The following is a 24,983-nucleotide window of genomic DNA, read 5'->3' as shown; positions in this document are numbered from 1 at the left end:
TTGTGAATTATTTTACATGAGCACACTAGTAATTGTAGAAAAATGGCTTATGTGACAATATTAGTTATTTCTTAAGAAGACTTACTGGAGTTGGAGTCATCAGATGATGCTATCTTATAGCATTAAATCCCACAAAAGAGTCCTTGAAGTGTTGAAAGACATAGGATGGTGTTAAAATACTACAGTGGGTAAGGCCAGTTAAGAACTTGCCTTATATTATAAATAAGTGTCCAAGAAGTAACCTTTTTAAAAGTCTATTCTTTAAAGACTTAATTAAAGAAGAAATGGCTACTATAGCTATTCTGAAAAAACTGCATGTATCCTTTCTCAACAGAATTTTTGAATTCTGATACAACTATATTGAAGTGGTTGAACAAGCCAAAGAGATAGGCTCTGACCCAGAGAAAACAAAATACTCATGAGCATTCTTGCTTGTCTGCTTATGTGGGTGGGAAAATCACTTGTTTCCAGATTGACTCTGAATAGTGTTTCAAAGAAAAATTGTTTTCTGTTCCTAATAAGCTCTGGAATGTCTTATGTCTTGGTCTGACACAACACATCAGATATCTGTGATTAATTTTCCCTAGACCCAGTGTTATGAAATTGGTTTTGAAAGTAGGTCATGTTTTAAATAAAAAAAAGATGGTAAGTTATTACAACTATAAAAAGACCATTTTTAATCTCTTGTATCATAAAACATATAATTTTTTGTTATTTTAAATAATTTTTTAGAAGTTGAAAATTTATCAAAATATTAAGAAGGATTAAAATGTCAGTTTTTTCAGAGATACGCTTTTACATTTTCACATAATAAAAATACACAACCCAATACCAGCCCTCCATGTTGTAGATAAAAGTGAAACTATTGTTTAAAGTCACTTCCTAACTCACCAACATAAAAAGTTCTTAGAAATTTTATATAAACTCTAGAAAATGAACTTGTGGTTATATTTGCTTAAATAATGAAGGTTTCTATGCATATGAGTTACCTCTGCTGTTTGGATAGACAGATTTTAGCATTGTGTCTGACCTAATTCTTCTCCAGTCAAGTGCTTTTCATGATGGCTGAAGTCTTCAGTGCCATTTGGGAGTAGCTGCACATATGAAGTTTTGGCTGTACCCATTAACAAAATATAGAGGCTCTCACAAATAGATTAATTTGGCTTACTAAAATAAAAATAAAAATAAAACAAACAAACAAACAAACAAACAACTAAATAAAGCATTAAATATCAGATTGCTAATGTTTATAATGACTGGGAAAGGAACCTAACCATTAAGAATTATTTGCTTCTACACCTAGATGCTCAAAAGTCTATGGGGGCACATGAGATCCACCCTAGAGTACTGAGGGAGCTGGAGGAGGGGCTCACTCAGCCTCTCTCCATCATTTATCAGCAATCCTGGTTGGCAGGGAGGTCCCAGATGACTGGAAGCTGGCTAATGTGATGCCCATAGAATCATAGAATCCTAGAATCCTAGGGGTTGGAAGGGACCTCGAAAGATCATCTAGTCCAACCCCCCTGACAGAGCAGGGTCAGCTAGAGTACATCACACAGGAACTTGTCCAGGTGGGTTTTGAATGTCTCCAGTGAAGAAGACTCCACAACCTCTCTGGGCAGCCTGTTCCAGTGCTCTGTCACTCTCACAGTAAAAAAAAAATAAAATTCTGATATTCACCTTAAACCTCCTATGCTCCAATTTGTATCTATTACTCCTTGTCCTATCACTGGTCATCACTGAAAAAAGCTTAACTCCATCTTCTTGACACTCACCCTTTACGTATTTGTAAACATTGATGAGGTCCCCCCTCAGTCTCCTTTTCTCCAAACTAAAGAGACCCAGCTCCCTCAGCCTTTCCTCATAAGGGAGATGTTCCACTCCCTTCATCATCTTTGTGGCTCTGCACTGGACTCTTTCCAGCAGTTCCCTGTCCTTCTGGAACTGTGGGGCCCAGAACTGGACACAATATTCCAGATGCGGCCTCACCAATGCAGAATAGAGGGGGAGGAGAACTTCTCTTGAGCTACTAACCACACCCTTTCTAATGCACCCCAGGATGCCATTGGCCTTCTTAGCCACAAGGGCACATTGCTGGCTCATGGTCATCCTCCTGTCCACCAGGATCCCCAGGTGCCTTTCACCTACACTGCTCTCCAGCAGGTCAGCCCCCAGCCTGTACTGGTACATGGGGTTGTTCTTTCCCAAGAAGGGAAGCCAGGGGATCAGGGCCAGCCACCAGGGGTTTATGAAAGGGAGGTCTTCCTTGACCAACTTGATATCTTTCTATGTCCACGTGATCTGTCTATTGGATGGGGGGAAGGCTGTGAATGTTTTCTACTTGGACTTTGGTAAGGCCTTTGACACCATGTCTCACAGCATTCTCCTAGAGAACCTGGTGAATCATGGCATAGACAAGTATACTCTTCACTGGGTAAAAAACTGGCTGGATGGTTGTGTGCAGAAAGTTGTGGTAAATGGGGTCAAATCTAGTTGTTGGCCAGTCACCAGTGGTGTCCCCCGGGGCTCAGTTTTGGGGCCAGTCTTGTTCAATGTCTTAATCAGTTTTCTGGCTGATGGGATTGAGTGCACCCTCAGTAAGTTTGCAAGCAACACCAACTTGGGTGGGAGTGTTGATCTGCTTGAGGGTAGGAAGGTGCTATGGAGGGACCTGGTCAGGCTGGATTGATGGGCCAAGGCCAATTATATGAGTTTCAACAAGGCCACGTGTCCTGCCCTTGGGTCACAACACCCCATGCAACTCTTCAGGCTTGGGGAAGAGTGACACGAAAGCTGGCCAGCAGAAAAGGACCTCAGGGTGCTGGTTGGCAGCCAGCTTAACATGAGCCAGCAGTGTGCCCAGGTGGCCAAGAAGGCAAATGACATTCTGGTCTACATCAGGAATAGGATGTCTGGCAGGAGTAGGGAAGTGATTGGCAGTGGTGAGGCTGCACCTCAAGTACTGTGTGCAGCTTTGGGCCCCTCACTACAAGAAGGATATTGAGGTGCTGGAGCATGTCCAGAGGAGAGTTCCCAAGGTGGTAAAGGGTTTAGAGTGCAAGTTATACAAGGAGTGGCTGAGGGAACTGGGAATGTTTAGTCTGAAGAAAAGAAAGCTGAGGGGAGACCTCATCATCTTTTATAACCACCTGAAAGGAGGTTGTAGGGAGATGGGTGCTGGCCTCTTCTCCCGATAATGACAGGACCAGAGAAAATGTCCTGGAGTTGCATCAGGGAAGGTTCAGATTAGTTATTAGGAAGAATTTGTATACTGAAAGAGTGAACAGGCACTGGAGCAGGCTGCCCAGGGAGGTGTTTGAGTCACCATCCTTAGAGGTATTCAAGAAGTGTGTAGATATGGCACTTCAGGGCATGTTCTAGTGGCTGAGGTTGTGGGAGATTTTTTTTATGGGTGATTTTTGGTGGTTTGTTGTTTAGTTTTGTTGTGGTTTTTGTGTTGTTTTTATGTGTTGTGTTTTTTTGTAGGCTTTTTATGGGTCTTTTTGTGTGTGTTGTGTTTTCATAATGTTCACAAAGTGTTATTTTGCATCTTTATCTGAAAGCATTAAAAAAGATGTTTTCAGTATAGTGAGCTATTATTAAGTAATGCGAACTCTATTGTTCCGAAGCACTTACCTGCTTCGAATTTGAGAACAGATTACTATTGTTCTAAAAAGACTCTCTATGCTATTCAAGAGAAGCTTATTAGACCAAACCTTACCTGATGTGAATACATTTGAATAAATTATTATTTCCTTAGTTTATATACACTTTGAATTTGGCAGGAATTGAACTTAGTATTGAGATTATTATTCATAGCTTGTCTTTCTTAACAATCACACAGAACATAATTCAGAAAGCAAAGTTATTTTATGATAGATTACCAATCTCTACAGGAGATTGAACAGGATTTTATTTAGAGAAAAACATAAAAGCAAAAGCAGTACACAGAGAAGTGGATCAAGTTCCCTTCTGATACATCCTTTACAAAGAGAATTACTCCATTTTCTTTTTAACAGGAGTCTCTAAGAAGACCATTGGCAACAATAATGTCATATATGCTGTGAAAGAATTCTTGTTCTTAGTTCCTGCTTTTAATTGTTGCCACCTTATGTCTCGCTGTAACTTAAAAGAACAAAATCTCTTTACCTAGGGGTGTTGTTATTCTCTTAACGTGGAAAAAAAAAAAAAAAAAGGCAAAAAAAAAAGGCTTAGTTCTTAAAAGCTTTTTGCCATCCTGGTTTGATGGCCTCTGGCCACATTCTATTAGCTTAGAAAGTTTCCACTGCATTTTACAGAAACAATTCACACATTGAGAAACTGTATAATATATCATGGTTACAAGAATCACAGTAAAGGTATTAGTTCTAGTAAAAAGCATCAGTCCAAATATAACAGTTTTGTGGAACTTTATGGAGAATTAAATGTTCCCTGCAAGTCATGAATTGTTGCTGTTACAGATGTGTCTTTTCTGGCTTGTTTCCACCTGTGCTTAGAATTGACATTCAGCCTAGGAAGTATCTCAGAATGTGTATCTTGGTCAACACTTTCTTCACACGCAGTGTTCTGCTTATTTACAGTTTATGTTGGCAGAACTGGTTTATGGGGACAAAGCCAAGGTTTATACATATTCTTCTTTTTCCCTGTGTCTTACAGCTGTGACTTGCCACATTGCTTTATCAGGGCCCATCCCAAATTGTATCCCAAGTGCATCCCTGAGAATAAGTATAAGGTGTGCACCATAGATCCTTTCTCAGAAAGGAAGATAAATACCTGAAGATGAAACAGCGTAATCTTTCATGGGGATTTGTCTTGCAGAGTTGAACAAGCATTCTAACTAGCCCTCAGCCTCAAGAAAAAGTAAGTTATGTGAAACATAATGTAACAGCCCTGGTTTTCAGAGTATTTCTATATTGTAGTATTTAAGAATATAATTTATTTCAACATTTTGATCATACTTAACTAAATAAATCTCCAGTTTGCATATAACCTTTGTCTTTAGCATCCTGTGCTCTTTTTTCTTTGCAAAAGGAGAGTCACTCAGATAACCTTGAGTTGGATATTTAACTGCAGTCTCTTTTCATGGACTTCAGGATTGTTTTACTTCTGTTTTAACAGGAATTTGAGCAGCTCCTGATATTAATCTCTTATCCATGGTACTTTCCATGGGAGATTTTCACTTGTGTACTCAACTTACAAGTTCCCACAAATAAGAAACCTACTTAAAGTATTAATAGATTCAGTCTTGTGTAGTTGCTGGTTTAGTAGTTCATCCCATCAGTCCGCTGTCTTTGAAGCAATTACTTTGAGATTGATACAGTACATGGAAAATCCATTGTACAACATTTGCATCACATCAAGCTTTTACTAATTCATTCATAAAATATTTTCCATTATAAGATTGAATATCTCTAGGTAAAGAAAAAGGAGCAAACCATTCGCTTAAAGCAGCAACAGTTGCCAGACCAGTGGTAGCTTAAACAGGGTGCACATTCCCTACACCATTAATGTTACTGCTGTCAGGGCATTTTTCCACCCTCGAGGTGTCCATTCTAAGGGATTAATATAATCTACATGGCAAATTTCTCAGATTAGTTTACATTCCCTAAAGCTGGTAAAATGTTGGTGATGTGCTATGTCATTGTTTGACAAAAATATCATTAATCTAGTTTGTTTTGCCAGAGCTTTTGCCACTGGCCATCCTATCCTCACACCTTGTTGAAATAAATGAGCCCCATGTGTCCGAGCCATTCCTGTAACCACATACTCATTCTGCATTGGTTTTGTGCTGCATTTATGCTAGTCAAATGGTCAGCCATCTGACTGTGTTGCTCAGGTGACTATATACAATGGATATTTTCTTAGATTGAGCCACGACAAATACATTTCTGGCATTGTGGTTTTTCTTCCACATGCATTTCTACTGTTTACTTCCCAATATTTTTTCTCCCAGTTCTTTAGCCAATGGGTGGAATACCTAGGTGTAACAGCTTACTGGTTAAAAACAGTTTTACAATAAGGACACTCAGCTTGATCTTTTCTTGAGTTGATGGCTCAGTGGTTAACAGACATTTGTAAACAGCCAAATTTTCAGGGAGTGACACTCAGTCACTCTGTATATTCTTCCCATGAAAAACCCATCTCACCTGCCCATCTTCTCCAGTCCTTCCTTCACAGGGATTTGTTGATTGAAAAGGCAGCTGCAGCAATATCACTAAAAGTTCTGACTTTCCAGTAGCACTTACAAAAGCACATGTGTAGTTTTAATGGTTTATTTTTGTCCTATTACATTTATAGATTAGACAAAAGAAAATTAACTGCCTTAATATTTTCTGTAGCAGATATTTTCTGTAAAAATACAAGAACACTTAAATGTTTGGCTGAGTTCTTCATAATTAATGGGCATGTAACTAAAGATTAAGTCACGCAATTAATAAAAGAGCATTGAAATACTATTCTGAAGTTGCTAACTTAGCTACTGAAGTCACTGGTAAGGTATTATTGTGGAAGTCACAAGCAGGTATTAACGTGGGGGAAATGTAATAATTCTTTTCTTTCACAGTAATTTTGCTAAATGTGCCACTAATATCATATCTGTTTGATATGATTATTTCACTGTTTTTTCTAAGAAAAAGACCTACCTAGTTAAGAATACATAGATGCATATGTGAGAAAGGAGAGGTTGTCTTTTCCACAGCAGTGAAGTACAGCACTTCTGCAAAGCAGAAAATCCTACTTTCATCAGTGTCCATGAGAAAACACCTCTTTTACTTCAATTAAACCAGGGCTGCATGCAGAAGACTTGTGGATGTTTCACTATAAATTTAAATGGAAATTCAACAAAGTAAAAACAGCAGTGTGATGAGGTGTTTTTTTTTCATGAAGTTATTATTAAATTAATAACATCAGAGTAAGCCACGAATCATGCTTCCCACATTGTATATACACGTTCTCTCATGTTAAATGTAATTTTATATTTTAAGGGATTTTTAAAAATAAGCACACTAACCAAACACACTAACACACAAATCTTGCTCAGTAATAATAATACAAAAATAATCTAAAAAACTTCAAAGTAACCTTGCACCTTTTTAAACCTCTATTGTTTTTAGTAAGTGATAAAACTTCTCAGATAAATTCCTTAGGAAAAATCTCATGGATAAAACAGAGATCTGAAAAGCCTTCAATGAGTCATGGACTCTAGTTATCTCTTATTCTTTTATTTTTGAGAATTAGGCTTCATCACTTCCTCTAAGCTTCAGTGATAATATTTGATTGTCTACATTGTGTGCAAAGGAGACATAATGAGACAATCTGTCCACAAGCAAGAAAAGCTACTATTTATTTGCAAATACATCTGGGTTAAAACAGACTACCTGACCAATGAAATTTTGCATGTGTTTCTGTTTCAAAGATATTTCAAAACTGTATTTCCAATACAACAGTTATGGATTCAGGTGTTGACACTTCAGTGCTTTCCTTGTATTTGAAAAGAGAAAAAATTTACACACCTAGCAATAACAATGCATTATTATTTGGGCAATGTTTTTCAATTATTTTTTCAAGCAGTAAATTATGCTTATTTTACAAGTAGGGAAATTAAAACATGTATTGATGATTTGCTTTTGACTTACTTCTGTCAAATGGGATACCAAAGACAAAGTTTGTTGTTCTAGCCATTAACCTGCTGTTTCTACTTCAATGTTCAAGATTATTTGTGGCCAGATAAGAGTTAGATGATAGTTTTTGCCAGTATAAAGAAAATGTGCTTCCATAGGTATCAGAGTTTTTCTTCAGTAAGTTACTGCAGCTGCTGAGCAAAAGAATTGGTGCAGTTCTAGCTTTTTACTTTTTTTAACCCCTAAGACTTTATCCTACAAACCGACAAGATCGTTCTTCAGTTTAGTCAACCTATTCTACATGTCCCTATTCATTTGAATTACATTGTAGGCATTAACGAGAAAAATTAGAGGGATGATTCTATAAAGCCACCAGATCTCAAATGATTTTACAGATTTTTATAATTTTGTAATTTGCTGTTTGGTTTTCATTCTTTTCTTTTCAAATTAAGCCAATGAATTAGATTAAAAATCCTCTTTGCTGCAGACCATCAAGATTAAAGAGGAAATAAATCTTCAATACTAAAATATCTCCTTTGACTATCTTTCATTTAAGAGATGTCTTCTTTTCACCTGAAATAAGTTAAATTTAGAAGTTTGTAGAGAAATAAAAACCTTGGACAAGTATGATGTGTGTTTTTAGGTGACATCTGTAGTACTTTGTTGAAACAACTGTGAGCATGTTTTAACATTACAAAAGTAACCGTACTTATCTCTAAAAACTAGTGAACAAAGAAGCTTAACTTGCTTATGCAGTATTCTAAAAGTCGAGAAAATCAAAACAGAGACAATTAAGGTAATCCTGTTTTCTAGGCTGCTCCCTTTTTTATTTATTTAGTTGGATCATTTTTGTTTTATAAATGAAACCATAAATAGGTCTTAGCTATACACTATGAATAAATCCTGTTGGGAATTTTTTTCATATCATGTTCATCTTTGTATAATAAACAATATGTAGAGATGTCTTTTAATTGGAATGGGGTAACAGGCTTATTTTTCCCCCCAATAATTTCTGGGAGTAGATCAGGTAAAAATAAAAAGACTACCTGGATCAAGCTTAGGCAGTGGTAGTTATACATCTGTGTAGTAGTGTTGTGGGGGTTAGTGGTGCTATACCAGATAGTGATAAGGAGAGGAGCTGGAGGGGAGATAAAGAGCCTCTCATATCCAGACTTGACTACAATGGTTCTCCAGAAGCTTTTAACAAATAAGTGTCCTGAAGAGCACTGGAAAGTTGAAAACAGGTGGGAAACGGGAACCAAAAACTGCAAAGACTTCTTTTCAGCCGGGATTAAACACTACTTAATCATAATGCCAAGACTGTTTACGCTTCAGTATTTTTTTTACTGAACTGGCTTTCTGCATTTCAACTGCAGATGCTAACACCAATTGCTGTAACATAAAAGCATTATTTTTTTACAGATATATGCTGGAATATAGGAGCTGATTTTTTTTTCCTTCAAACAACTTATCACAATGGCACAGCAATATCTTTAAGTGTCGAGGGTTTTTTTTGATGTGGGGTTTGTTTGGGGTTTTTTGTGGAGGAAGGCTGGGTTTCTTTGTTTTGGTTTTGTTTGGTTGTTTGGTTGGTTGTTTTTTTGTTTGTTTAGTTTTGGTTTTTTTTTACAATACTCAAGAGGAAAAAACAAGAAGGTATAAGTCACTAGTCTGTACAGACTATATACATCAACATTTTTGCAGCACTGGGTTGTGAAAGCAATTTCCAGAACATTGGTTTTCCTATGGACTAAATGAGTAAGAGCAGATAAATAATTAAAAGGAACACAGCAAGATTTACTAACAGAGTCATATCATTCTGGCTACACACTACAGTAGGATAGTGATACCCTTTAAGGAATAGTGTAAGAATGTACTTCCTGGACAGCTTCTGAAATGCAGACAGAAAAATAAATTTGCCTATAAAAATGTTTGATATTTCTCATGAAATGAAGAAAATCCAAAGTTCAGGTTTTTTGTTGTTTTTGTTTGTTTGGTTGGTTTTTATTTGTTTGTTTGTTTGTTTTCTTGCTTCGATAGGCAAATTCTAAGCTAAATTTTCCCTAGCATGAAGTCCTACACTTTGGGAAATAATGCAAATGTATTTGTTGCTGTGGTTCTAGACAAATACTTTTCTCTTACTAGATATTTAAAGTATGTATTGATTCAATTTAATCTTGTCTTAAAGGAAAAAAGCTTTTGCCCAGTTTTCCTAGGCTCAAAATTTTTTGAGAGCACTATGATTATTTAATGACACTTCCTTTGCAACCAAATTCTAGTGAAGCAATGTTTTTCTATGCTGTATTCAAAAATATTACATGGAATACATTTTAATAGCTATTTCTTGTCGACAAAGCACATTTCTAAAATATCAACAGTATTATTAAGATTATCTCATTATTGTATGAGTAAAACTACTGTTTGAGGTTATTAATATAATTTACTTGAGGGAAGCTAAATTATTTTATTTCTTTGTCTTTTTAGGAGTGGATTCAGATTATGAATCAAAACATGAATTTAGGTTCCAATGAGAAATTAGTGGAAGAGATGCAGGTGTTTGGGACCCAACCAAGACAAACTTATAAATCAGTTGGAGGTTGCCAGCCAGGTGCTCATCTGTGTAACTCAAATCTGCCATCTCAAAGTTTCAACACATATTCATCTCATTACCCATATATACATACGCATTACAGCAGTGATTGGGAAATTTCTGAAGCAGTAAGATTTCAGGAACTGGAAGAAATCAAAGCCAGAGCTGCCCAAATGGAGAAGACCATGCGCTGGTGGTCAGATTGTACTGCTAACTGGAGGGAGAAATGGAGCAAAGTTAGAGCAGAAAGAAATAAAGCCCAAGAGGAAGCAAGACAATTGAGAATCAAATTAGATCGTGTTGTAAAAGAACTGAGTATGCTAAAAAAGGTGAGTCAAGATTTAGTAAGCAAGAAGGAAAACTTAGAAAATGTAACTGCCTGGAAAACAGAATTCAGTTGCTCAAAATTATCTTATACAAAAAAAATCTAATCCAATTAGCATTGCTGGGACAAGAGCCTGTGAAAGAACTGAGCAAAACCAACGTGTTACCTGTGGCAGAAGACACAAAGAAGGTAAAGAATGGGGAATTTTTATAGTTCATGAAAAAGCAGAAGTTTATGGGTGTGTATCTAGAAATGGGATTTTTCAAGGATTTTTATGAAAAGATTACCTGGTCTATTCGGTAGCAAACCACTTTTTTCACCTATCTAATAAATAGAGAAATACAGACAACAATTCATACACTTCAACTATGACTAATCATTTAAGTAACTGCAATATCCAGTAATTTATAGCATTGTTCTGACATGTTCATGTTTTAAGGTAACAGATTACCTCAGTTACCTGAATTCTCTATGCTTTGTTGTGTTGTTTTTTTTTTTACCTCTAAAGCAGCAATGTAGATTCCTGTCTTCCAAAATAAAATAATTTAATTCTCCCTTACTGTAACTTCTGAAAAGAGGTGAGACAAATACTTCTGCAAAGTGGCAAGATTTTTACTTGGCAAGGAGAGCAATTAAGTTGTTAAGCAGAATTAAACAATCAAGTATGGGCATGGTTTAATACAGTACTGTACAAAAAAAAAAATATTAATCAAAATGGAACTATTTTTTCATGCTTTACCATTTTTAATTCTGTCATGCACTGTATAGTCTTCATAGACAACACCATGTAAGAGCTATACTTGTTAGTGTCTGATAGATAGCAGGAATTGTAAACAAGAATTTTTTTCCTGCACTGTAGGAATTTTTTTTCTTCTATATTGTAGGATGTAAGAATTTTTTTACTTCAGTTCAGTGAAAATTATCAGAATCTTAGGCCTGGATATATTACATTCAGAATATTTACTGACACTGTAATGCACACAAATTACATTATATTCCTGTGAATTCTGAAAAAAAAATAAAGTCCCAGTACCATAATGTTAGCAGGAAGAAGAAATTTGGCAAAAAAATTGCATGCCTTTCATATTTTTGGGCAATCAAATGGAACATAGGAAGGAAATGACACAAAATACATTTTAACTGTCTCACTTCCTCCTTAGCATAAAATAACACACTACTTGAAAACATAAACTTTGTAGAAGAATGGAAAACAGTCTTATCTTTTCAGCACTTTCTAGTATTTTCTGATGTAGATTTCAGGTATTCTTTTAAAAACTCAGAAGAACAGAATGGTATGAAATAGGACTGTTGGTAATCTGCTAAAATGGTATTATCTTTTAAACACAATTCATCAGAGGTGATAAAATTAAAGTAAGTTTCTTAAGGAAACCATTGTATGTATGAAATGTTCAGCCTTCCTAATAAAGATTTTTTTCTTTTTTTTTCTTCCTGATTTTTATGAGTTTTGCTTATAATTTTTATGCAAAACCTATATATTCAAAATAGGTATTATACTTCTTTTAGTTTCTGATTGGGATCCAAATTGGTATATTATGGAGGTAACTTTGGTCCTTGTACAAAATTTGTATGTCACCTGCTTTGACATAATTCATATTAAAAGTTTAAGAGCTCTTAATTTGGAGTTTCTCAGTGTATTATTTTTATGAACAAATTACATTCCTGGTTCTGTTTGTTCCAGGATTCTGGTAATTGGAATCTATATCTTTAGTAAAGATACATTAGAAATATTTTTTATATGAAGCTTGTCATAGCAGAAGATGTGAAATATTACAAAATTACAGTGATCCAACTACGATGACTGTTTTTGCATACTCTGTACATACACAGTGCTACTTATTCCCGTTTTTTTGTTGTGTGTGACTTAAATGAGCAGAAGAGCCTTGGTAGGCCCTGAAGCAGTTATGCTATAATATAAATTTATCTTTTTCTTGGATGTAATATTTTTTCTATTTTCTCAGGATGCAGAGGTAACAAAAAAGCAAAGGAATCAAAATAAAAAAATCACTCCAAAGCCTCATGATTCCTTTCCTGAAGGAATGCCCAGTATCGATTTGGAGGAACCTAAAAAAAAATTGGACAATACAGCTAAGACAACAGAGAATGATTTAATACATGTTTCCTTCTTGCATTTGCATCTGGCAGAGATGCAGAAAATCTTACAGAAAGAAAGAGAGTAAGTGCAAAAATATATCTTACTTGGGGAAATGTTAATTCAAAATAAAAGATTCTAAGAAACTTTCCAAAATAGATATGGTGGTATATACATTTATTGCTCATAGGCCTATTAATTGCAATTTACAAGGCTTTGACAAGAATTTTGAGAAAATTTGGCGTAATGAAATTGTTTTTCCTTAATAGCATGGAAAATCTATGTTTCCATGTTTTGTAAACATTTCACAATTGTGTGTTTGTTGTTGTGCTTGGCTAGTCTGTCATTTAAATAAGTGTTCCATACAAAACTGTTAAGAATATACAGTTAATTACAAAATTGTTCTTACTAGCAGTTTGGTGTCAATGCAGAGGCACCTAATGTGTGTTATGCTCAGTTACAGGAGTGCTTTGTGCATGATAGCAAATTTTCGTATACTCTACCAGAGGACTTTGAAAGAGTCTAACAGCAGAATCACTAAGGCTGTTTTTTTAATTAAAAGCACATGAGTGCAGCTGCAAAATGCTGTTACTCTTAACATCTTCACCTGTAGTAAGGTCTATGTCAAAAGCAGAAAGCAGAAACAGAATAATATGCTTATTGTACGCTTATTCTATCTGATCAAATTTACCCCACTAAAACAGTGGTGGCCTCAAAGGATTCATATGTTGATTACACACTAATACATGCTTAGCAAGTGAGTCTGTTGGTAGGAATTCCCTGATGTTCTGCATAGACAATCGGTATGGAGCAAGACTGAATCACACAAAAAAAGGCTCTTCAAGGGAACATGCAGTATGTGATGCATGATGGATGTAGTAGGAGGTTTCAGGCACTGTGTGACTGTAAATTCAAAAACAGTCAAAGTTAATTAGAAAATGAAAAGGAAGAAAATGCTGCCTCTGTTGAAAATACATCCAGCATTTTCAGTTCAGAAGGTCTGTAATGGTAAGCTATGATGAAGAATTTTTCCTGTTAAAAAAAAAAAAAGCAAAAAACCCAAACCAACAAAAAACATACCCCTGAAATTCCTAATCAGTTTTTACTGTCTTTTGTGATATTAATTTGATAGCTGTATAAAACATATTTGAATGATATTGCAGCAGATGTCCAGAAGTGTGTTTTATCTCATTAAAAAGGATTTAGATCTCATTAAAAAAGATTTCATGGATGTAAAATTACCATCATGCCTACATTTTCCAATTTGTCATGGTATTTCATGTGAGTTAAGAAATTGATGCCTCACATACCTATTCTCCTCTGGTTGAAATATTTGGGGTCTTGGGTACTTCATTTTTCAACAACAATCACAGTATACATACATGAATTTACAAAACATTTCTCTTAGGAAGGGCATAATTTTTCAACACTTATTTTTAATCACTTCTTAGACAAAATTTTTTAAAACCCTGATTCTACCTCCTAGTTTTGTTTTGCTTTTTGTTCATGTGTTTCTCTAGACTATTTGTAACTGTACTTCAGAGAGACTGATTTTGCCATATATCCACAGATAATATATAATATATATCCTTAGATATATGCTGACTATAGTATACTGTAAAAAACTTATTGGCATACTGTAAGAACTGAGGACATGTCTACACTGCCCAACATATGGCAGCACCTGCCAAAGGCAGCAAACGCGCATAGAGCTGTGATCGCTACGTAAAAGGGGCACTGGTGTAACAACTCTGTCAGTCAGTTTGGGCAACATTTCCCGTGCACAAGGATGGTCTGTAACCTGACTGTATGCAACTTAAAAGTATGAAACAATTTTATTTTTTTTTAATTTTTTTTTTTTCTGGCAATTTACACAATAAATAGCTAGGAATAAAGTTACTAGGCTAAGCATTAATATAGCCATCGGTCTGCTGAGACAGCCTATGTGCCTCTGTTGCACAGGCTGTCGTCTGCTAGCTCAGAAAGGGTTGGTCTGCACTGCTTACTGGAATGGGCTTATTCTGATGACTCTCTGTCTTCAGATTCCTAGTTTTTCCTCTTAGGGTTATATACTTGTTCATGTCAGTATTTTTGCTTCTGGATCCTAGAGCTGCTAATAACAGCTATCTCAACAATCTCCCCCTTCTTTGCATTTTTGCTTTTCTTCCTTCGCATGGCTCTAGCATAAGTATTTTCTCACAGCTTCTTTCTCACAACTTAGCAATTTTCTCAGCATACTCCAGCCAAGGACAAACAGCTGTGCTAGATCAAAAGCAAATTTGGATCACAGACAGCTTGAACCCCAAGGCTAAAGGTTACCTTTGGCAGTCAGTATAATCTTACTCATACAGCACAAGACTTCTCAGCAGAACTTCTGGTTTACATGCAGTACTCCTGAACTGTGGCCCATCCTTTCCAGAGTCAAGTTAGCTCATGGAGAGCCAGTGTTTGGACTTGTCCCTAGTTACCTGACTAATCTTTCCAAAAGATGTTTTCCTTCTTCACCTTGAGTGCACCTATGCTTCTTGCATTCTTTTTAGAGCTATCTTCAGTAATGCAAATATAACCTTAAGCCATCGACCAGGCTTCGCAAAATATAAAAAGAAAGAAGCTCTAAAAATGCTTTAAAAGTAATTCAAAGTTTATCTTTTGACTTTCAAAGAACATCAAGGTGGTGTATACAACGTATATCACACACCAGAATACCCTACTATCATTATGGCTGGTATCAAATACACATTTGAAATTCTATTGCATAAGTGAGAAATTAAAATCTTATGAGTTGTTACACACTTTAAAGGATCAATTGCATAAAACAGCTATCTGTAGTCATCTTTTGGATCAGTGTAGTCATCCAAATGTCTTCTATTTTCAAGATCTTTATTTCTTGCATTTTGAACCTAAAAGTGCAGTTTTGGTTTAAATCCCAAAGCCCACCAACTATGCTGACAGTATCGAAGAAGAATTGCTTAGGGATGGATGACAGTATATGGACTACTGTTCAAAGTACTGAACTGTCATCTTTTACTTTCTACCTCTTAATAATTCTTTTTGTTCCCCAATGAAGTCATGATACTATTCCACTGAGATCTCTCATTACTTTAGAAGAAAAACTGTTCAGTACAAATGCATTTTTAGGTTCTTTATGTATAACAGAAGGAATCTTGCTCCACTTTGCTTCCTGAGTCATGCTGTTTATTTTATAGTAAGGTTATGGGGAGCCATAGTTGTATATTAAGGTAAACTGTGCTGTGTGCTATGTCTATGCAGAAAAAGGAGATCCCCTGCTCAAGAGAACTAAGTTTAGCTGTAGAAGGAGAGAGCAAGGAGATACATCACTTAAGTGGATTGCTTCATTAACACAGCTAATATTGCTTCCAGGACCTGAGCCAGACCAGTCAGTGGTCTTGGTGTCTCTGCGCAACCCTGCAATACATTGCATAGACATGCTCCAGAAAAATCTCTTTGCTTTAATTCCTTAAATTTAATAATGATGTTGTGGAAGATGAATTTTTAATGAAATATTGTCAAAAAAATACTGATGGTCAGCCTGGCAATAATATTTTTAGTAAAAAAAATTGTCAACTGACAAATTCCATTAGCCTTGGAATAGAAACTAAGTACTGTGGCATACAACATTTTCTTTAATTGCCAGTATTAAATTTTTCTCTTCAACTATTTTAGTATTTTTCTCTTCTTCTGGTATAGTAGCCCTTCGTGCCTCCATTTTAACAGAGTTTATATAATATAAAAAAATTAATCTCCCAACATAGTAATATTTATGTGATTTTACTGGTTTTTGGATTTGAGATTTCTTTAGCATCCTGATTTATTCCTGTAGGCTTTATTCTTATATTGATATTTAGAGCCACAGAATATTCCAGAGTTTTAAAATATCATTCCGCTTCATATAAATGTTAGAAGTACAATTTCAAAACTTTTATTTACCCAGTGCACCCGCCATGTCGTTGCTAATTTGTTCAAAGTTTCTGAGACGAAGGGTTCTAGAGTGGGGATCACCCCATCCAGGGAGATACCGAATCAGCCTGCTCCATGCATTAAGACTGTTTCTGTTAAGAGGAGGGTGATTGTTACAGGAGATTCCCTTCTGAGGGGAACTTAGGGACCCATATGCCAGCTGGACTCTTCCCACAGGGAGGTCTGCTGCCTCCCTGAGGTCCGAGTTAGGGATTTAACCAGGAAAATTCCTGGTCTGGTATGTCCTTTAGATTGCTACCCTCTTTTGATATTTCAGGTAGGCAGTGATGTGATAGAGAGAAGTCTGAGGGAAACGAAGAAGGATTTCAAGGCCTTGAGACAACTGGTCAAGGGATCAGGAGCACAAGTTGTGTTCTGCTCTATCCCTCCAGTTCTGGGGAATGAGGAATGGGTAAACAAGAAGACTCAACAGATCAATGCCTTGCTCCAGACCTGGTGCTACCAGTAGGACTTTGGGTTTTTGACCACAGTTAGATTTACAAGACATTAGGCCTGCTTACAATGGATGGAAAAACCCTATCTCACAGGTGGAAAAGGGTATTAGGAAAAGAGTTAGCAGGGCTTATGGACAGAGCTTTAAACAAGACTCCAAGGGGGAGCAAGATAAAACCAGGCCCAACAGAGATGTGCAGCTATGACATAGTTACCATCTTGGAAACATGGTGGGATGACTGTCATGACTGGAATGCAGTCATGAATGGATATAAGCTCTTCAGAAGGAATAGGCATGGTAGGAGAGGTGGTGGCATGGCTCTATATATTAGGGAGTGTTTTCATTGTATAGAGCTTGATTATAGTGATAATAAAGTTGAGTGTTTATGGGTAAAAATTAAGGGGAAGGCAAACAAGGCAGATATTGTGCTGGGAGTCTGTTATAGACCACCCAACCGGGACAAGGAGGCAGATGCATTATTCCACAAGTGAATGGCTGAAGTCTTGCAATGGCCAGCCCTTGTTCTGGTTGGGGACTTCAACCTACTGGATGTCTGCTGGAAATATAACACAGCAGGTGTTCCAGTCCCTTAATCATCCTTGTAGCCCTCCGTTGGACCCTCTCAAGTAGATCCCTCTCCCTCTTGAACTGGGGAGTCCAGAACTGGATGCAATACTTCAAGTGAGGTCTCAATGGGGCTGAGTAGATGAGGAGGTGAACCTCCCTTGATCTGCTGGAGACACTCCTCCTAATGCACCCCAGGATACCATTGGCCTTCTTGGCCACAAAGGCACATTTTTGTCCCATGGATATCTTGTTTTTTACCAGGACTCCAAGGTCCTGCCCCAAGGAGTTGCTCTCTAGCAGATCACGTCCTAACCTGAACGGGTGCATTTTGTTGTTCCCTCTCAGGTGCAGGACTATATTTACTCTTAGAAAGGTAAAAGCCCAGCTGGAGCTCAACTTGGCCAGTGACATAAGAGACAACAGAAAAGTTTTTACAAGTACATCAACAATAAAAAGAGCCAGGGAGAATCTCCAGGGGGGAAGATTGCAACCAAGGATGAGGAAAAGGTTGAAATACTTATTGCCTTCTTTGCCTCGGTCTTTGGTAGTCAGACCAGCTTCCCCCAGGGTGTTGAGCCTCCTGAGATGGAAGATAAGGACAAAGGGCAGAACACTTCCACCACACACACAGTCCAGGAGGAAGTAGTTAATGATCTGCTTCTTCACCTAGACACTCAAAAATCTATGGGGCCACATGAGATCCACCCTAGAGTACTGAGGGAACTGGAAGAGGGGCTCACTCAGCCTCTCTCCATCATTTATCAGCAATCCTGGTTGGCAGGGGAGGTCCCAGATGACTGGAAGCTGGCTAATGTGATGCCATCTACAAGAAGGGCCAGAAGGAGCATCTGGAATCTACAGGCCTGTCAGCTTGACCTCTGTACTGGGAAAGATCATGGAGAGGCTCATCTTGAGTGCCTTCACATGGCAAGTGCAGGGCAGCCAGGGGATCAGGGCCAGCCACCAGGGGTTTATCTTTCTGTGTCCATGTGATCTGTCTATTGGATGGGGGGAAGGCTGTGAATGTTTTCTACTTGGACTTTGGTAAGGCCTTTGACACCATGTCTCACAGCATTCTCCTAGAGAACCTGGTGAATCATGGCATAGACAAGTATACTCTTCACTAGGTAAAAAACTGGCTGGATGGTTGTGTGCAGAAAGTTGTGGTAAATGGAGTCAAGTCTAGTTGTTGGCCAGGCACCAGTGGTGTCCCCCAGGGCTCAGTTTTGGGGCCAGTCTTGTTCAATGTCTTAATCAGTTTTCTGGCTGATGGGATTGAGTGCACCCTCAGTAAGTTTGCAAGCAACACCAACTTGGGTGGGAGTGTTGATCTGCTTGAGGGTAGGAAGGTGCTATGGAAGGACCTGGTCAGGCTGGATTGATGGGCCAAGGCCAATTATATGAGTTTCAACAAGGCCACGTGTCCTGCCCTTGGGTCACAACACCCCATGCAACTCTTCAGGCTTGGGGAAGAGTGACACGAAAGCTGGCCAGCAGAAAAGGACCTCAGGGTGCTGGTTGGCAGCCAGCTTAACGTGAGCCAGCAGTGTGCCCAGGTGGCCAAGAAGGCAAATGACATTCTGGTCTACATCAGGAATAGGATGTCTGGCAGGAGTAGGGAAGTGATTGGCAGTGGTGAGGCTGCACCTCAAGTACTGTGTGCAGCTTTGGGCCCCTCACTACAAGAAGGATATTGAGGTGCTGGAGCATGTCCAGAGGAGAGTTCCCAAGGTGGTAAAGGGTTTAGAGTGCAAGTTATACAAGGAGTGGCTGAGGGAACTGGGAATGTTTAGTCTGAAGAAAAGAAAGCTGAGGGGAGACCTCATCATCCTCTAGAACTACATCAACAACAACAGGACCAGAGGAAATGGGCTGAAATTGCAGCAGGGAAGTTTCAGATCAGATATTAGGAAGAATTTCTATACTGAAAGAGTGGTCAGGCACTGGAGCAGGCTTCCCAGGGAGGTGGTGGTGTCACCATCCTTGTAGATGTTCAAGAAACATGTAGATGTGGCACTTCAGGGCATTCTCTAGTGGCAAAGGTGGGGTTTAATTGTGTTCCAGATTCTGGTTTTTGTAAAATTGCAAAATGGTGCATGCACATGACACAAATAAATAATGAAATTACGAAGGAATGTCATAAAATGAAATTATGATAAATTTTTTCTTGTCTTTGGAACTTGGCTAATAATGTTTCCTGTGAATGCAGAAATAAATTTTTAACTGGTCTCAAAGGCTAGAACATCTGTAGTGCCTCTGCTTCTTCATATTTCTTTCATCATTTCCAGAATGACTGAAAATGTTTTAATTGGTTGGAAGTGGGGTAAAAGTAAATATTGAAGTTCATTTTTTCCTTAATACAGTACTTTTCCCTAAGGAATAATCATTCTTTTTTTGTGACTTGTTTGTCAAAATATTTTTCCTGAAAGTAGTAATTGATTTTATGCTTAAATAACATTCCAGAGGAAAATGCTTAAAGAGTATGTAGAACCTCTGAGCTAAATAATCCAGTTTCCTAAATTTTGTCAGCATTTTCTGTCAAGAGCAGTTATGTTTTGAAATATGAAATATACTTTAAAAAAAATAACATCTAAGGTAGATAATCTTTGGTTTTAGGACTGTCTACATACTGTATAAATTCTACTGTTTATGTATGTTTAAAACAATTTTGTCTTTTCCCAAATAAAAGTGATACTGTACCTTTACTCTGAGGATTTTCACTAACTTACATGTATTAGGTGACCTGAATCACTAACTGAAGTCCATTTCCTAATTACTTTCAGTTTACCCCAAAATTTTATTTAATTTATAATTTTAATTCTGTTGTGCTGGATTTTTTTTCCCCTCTTTAGCTACCATTTTTGTAACTCTATTGGAATAATTATGATAATGTAGGGTTTTTATTAAAAAAAGATATGGTTGACAAATTCTGCAATATAACTCATGCTATGAAAAGGAGCTTCAAAGTAATTTGTTGTCAGCTTTGAAAAGATGTAACACTGAGTTTTATAATAATTTTTCAGAATGAATATATTTCTGGAAAAAGAAATGGAGCGGATAGAAAATGAGTTGTTTATTTGGAAATGGAAATACAAAGAACTGAGACAAGTCAAGCTGGAAAGTGTGAAACAGGTATGTTAGCAGAACATTATCTCGTGGAGTAATAAAAAAATTGAGACTTCTGATTTCTTGTGTTGCAATTAAGAGTAAAATTGCACCTAACATTTAGGAAAATGATAAATTAACCATTTATCAACTACTTTTCTGCCTATCCTGGGTGGAGACACCTGCTGAACATTTGTAGAAAAGCCTATCCCCTGTACAGCCACCATGTGCAGCCATGGCAGCACTGTGCTGAGGAGCTGTGAGGGCTTCATTAGGTTGGCTCCACAGTCCTGCAGGAAGCCATCACCTAGAGGAGGCTGGTGCTTGTGCCCCTTCTCCATGTGTGTTGAGGATGGTGGCCCTGATGTACAGCAAGTCATGGCCGAGGTCCAGCTGGGCTTGTGTTCAGGTAGAATGAGCCCTTGTGGGGCAAGGGTGTAAGTTGAAGAAGCCTTGACACTGTGAGGGCATTGCCCCTGGACTACCAAGTGGTCATGGTGGGGGTGGCAGCCTAGCAAGGAGGGGGACAGCATCCTCCAAGGAGGTGGGCCAAGAGAGGTGACTCCTGTTTAGGAAGAGCTGAGTGACTATTCAGATGGCACTGGGGGAGAGCTCTATAACTGCCAGATCCAGCAGACAGGTCCCAGGGTGGGGAGTGGTGGCTTGTCTATCAGTTTACATGTGAGAGGAAACGTGCTGATGGCAGCATGAGACACATCAGCAACAGTAGTGGCATACCCTGGTCCATGGTCACCAGCATGAGCTGGGGCTGCTGCTGCTGGCACAGTAGAGAACTCAGCTTAGAGATGCTGAGGGGCAATGCAGGTCCACAAGTCCTGGGCTGCAGACAGTGCCCTATACCTTTTCTTCAGGCTGGGGCAGGAGAAAGGGTTTGCCCATGCCTACAAGAGGTATATACCATTTGAGGAAATGTCTTGCCCCTTTTGAGCTGCAGGAGGAAGTGAGAAGGCTGGGCAGGTTCAGGGAAGGCAAAGAGGAGATTAACAGGTTCTTCACAGGGTCTTCAGAGGTAAGAGTGCCTGAACCTCACAGGAGGGGCAACCAGAAGCTTCACAGCTGCCAAGGTCTGCATATTAGTGCTCCCAGTAACTAATGATTTTCAGTTAAAAGATCAGTACCCATGCACTTTTGAACAAACAAAATATGGAAAGCCTCGGTGACCTGGATGATATTTTTAAAAAATTATGCATTCTGCATCAGTTTTGAAATTGTAAATAAGTTCTCAATGTATTGAATTAACTGAAAAGAACAGTAAAGTGGTAACTTATGTTTGTAGTAACTACACGCATTATATGCAGCTTTGTGTGACACTGATCTTGAACTTGTCCTGTTTGGGGTCATAAATTAGTCCATTTCAACAGATACAGCAGGGGATTGGATCTAGTGTTGAAAATAATGTATTTTTCTGTTATAAAAAATCTGCTTTCCCATAAAACAGTAAAATAAGATGTTAAGATAAACAGTAAGAAGTTTATTGTTCAAATCTTGATGTTTTACAGCACTGTGTTCCTGTATTTGCAAGCAGTCAAATGTCACCAGTTTTTACTGCACACAAATTTGTTTATTTCTCTAAGTAGACTCAGAAGTCCTCATTAATTCAGCTTTCTCTGGCCTGACTTTAATTTCAAGTAATCTTTCATTAGATCAGTTTCACACCAAGTCATAATTGGCTATTCTTCTAAAGTTTACCTCCTCATTATATATTAGGGCTTAAATTTTACCATACTTGTCTGAAAGACAGAAAAAGTGTATCTCAGTCTGATTAGTTAGGTCTTTGGGCCCTTTGTAAAACAGAGCAAATGCTTCATATGTTGCCTTAATGTTTGTAAACACAGAATTAGAAAGATGTTAAACTTTTAGGTTTTAGAATGCTCATTTGATCTTATAATATGCACAGTAGTCTTCCTCAATGTTTCTAAAGGACTTGCTTTTCTGGTGGTTTAAAAGTTAAATAACATGGAAAATTTACAAAGCAATTTTGCATTATACTGAAAACAATGTAAAAATTCATTTACTACTATATTCCACTAGTGTGCACTGTAGACTTACAAATGCCAGTATAGACAGTGACTTCTGTGCTGTTTAAAATAACTTTATGCTAGGTGAAATACAGAACGTGCCCTTATTCTACATTGCCTAATGTGCTGGTAATTAATAAGGGAAATTAATATCTCAGTTTGTGGGATATGAGACAAAAATTGCACTAATTGGTACGTAAAGCCTATATGGAACATCAGTATAAGTATCCTTAGATGAAAAGGATAAGAGGCTAAATTACCGTGTTGTATGTTAGGCAGAGACATTTCTGTTCTTCCTCTTTTTTGCACAGAGTTGAGGGTAAGTAGCCAGTGGTCTTGATTTTGCAGTAGAACCAAAGAAATATCTTTAAACATCTTTTAAAACAAATGTTTTCCATACTCTTTCTCAGTATACAGACGTTTTACACTGTATATTGTGGCAATCTCTGCGTTGTTATTTAGGTGCATCATTTTCTTTAAGAGAGCAGTAACAGTTCCCTACCAGTTGTTTCACAGGGGAGGAAAGTCCACTAAGGCAACTGAGGCTTCTGGATAGATCCAGTCTTCCACTCTCAATGTAGACATTTAAATGCTGTTTAAAATGGAACAGCATTTTTGGAGACTCAGGTTGTTAAGAGCTAATTCTTGCTAAAAACTATGTATTATTTCCACCTTTTCCAGAAATCTTTATCCTGAAATTACCTTATAGTGGAAGTTGCTGCAGAGCTGCTTACCCATAGTTGTTTTCATTCACTTAGTATATGTATGAACTAGAAACAGTGATACTCTGATAATTTTTGTAGTCTCTTTGACTGAGCTAAAGCAGTCTTTATGAAGTTTGATATAAAAATCGTCAAGGCTGTGTTTTAAAATATCGATCGGCAATTTTCTAATAATGTCTGAATTATTTGAGAACTCAGATTACTTCATAGAGTGGAAATTCAGTGCAGTTAATTTTCCTGTGATAAAATCTCATTATTTTGAGTGTTCCTCACTGGACTCAATCCTTCATTTGTTTTAGAGGTTTCTCTGATTTTCAGACTGAGTGAAATGGAATTATGATGTTACTCCACATCTGACTTGTGGTTTGATACAAGTACTGAATAAATTACTTTAGATATACACATTTCCTTTTCTTGCCTAACTTACAATGGCTTGTAGGTAGTCTGAGAGTATGGAAAGAATTCTGGAGCATTGCTTTCACAAGAATTCTTGTAGACCCTTAACTATTCCCACTATTTAATGAATCAGGTACTGTTACATATATAGTGTTATCACTAGAGGTTACATACTTACTGTGGATATTTCTCCTCTTTGTTTTCTTTATGCTATACATAAAGTATAATTTGTGATGGTGCATAAAATCAAGGTTCTCTTTGATTACCTATTTTTCTACAAATGTAATTTGGAAAGTGCTGGTAAAATCAACTGTTTCATTGACTTCTTTTTCCCCATACTGGCTTCTAATAAGATATTTAAACTGTATTGAGTTGTACTTGTCAATAATTTCTGGGTCTTCATTTTATGTTAGACAATTAAATTACAGACCAATACCCAGATTTCTATTACTTACTGTTACAACTGAAAGATGAAATCTCAGACTTATTTCTGTAAGGAAAAGTGTTTAGAAGGAGCTCGTGCATACTGAAACATATCTCTACATACTGACTTTCTGCAAAGTTAATATAATATAGAATCATAGAATCATAAAATGGTTAAGGTTGGAAGGGACCTTAAAAGATCCTCAGGTTCCAACCTCCCTGCTATGAGTAGGGACACCCCACACTAGACCAGGCTGAACAAAGCCTCATCCAACCTGGCCTTAAACACCTCCAGGGAGGGGACATCCACAACGACCCTGCACAACCTGTTCCAGTGCCTCACTACCCTCATGGTGAAGACTTTCTTCCTGATGTCTAACCTAAATCTGCCCTCTTTCTGTTTAAAACCATTACCCCTTGTCCTATCACTAACCTGTGATAAAGAAAGCCTGGGTGCGGATGTTAGCTTGGAGGTGGTCTTGGCTGTAGTGACCATGACGTATTAGAGTTTAGTATTGTTAGGGAAAGAAGCAGGGTACTAAGTAAAACTAAATCAGACAGCTTTCATTAAATACTAATGATAAAATATGTACAAATATATACAAGCATGTTCAGGAATGTGCAAAACCTTATTGCCTTCCCCCACCCCCAGCAA

At 37.5% G+C, this 24,983-nt stretch overlaps 1 protein-coding gene across 1 annotated transcript in view; it reads left to right on the top strand.

Moving 5' to 3' along the window:
* Positions 1-10,118: 10,118 nt before the first annotated feature.
* Positions 10,119-24,983, top strand: part of CCDC102B (coiled-coil domain containing 102B) — a 123,183-nt gene continuing 108,318 nt past the window's right edge. Inside the window, 4 exon segments of the mRNA XM_051609711.1 lie at positions 10,119-10,623; positions 10,626-10,723; positions 12,514-12,728; positions 20,667-20,775. Of these exon segments, the coding sequence (XP_051465671.1) occupies positions 10,119-10,623; positions 10,626-10,723; positions 12,514-12,728; positions 20,667-20,775 (927 nt within the window).

The sequence above is a fragment of the Apus apus genome, chromosome 2 (assembly GCF_020740795.1).
Source record: "Apus apus isolate bApuApu2 chromosome 2, bApuApu2.pri.cur, whole genome shotgun sequence".
NCBI lineage: Eukaryota > Metazoa > Chordata > Aves > Apodiformes > Apodidae > Apus > Apus apus.
Note: the sequence above shows the minus strand (reverse complement) of the source record. Positions and strands in the feature narration are given on the sequence as shown.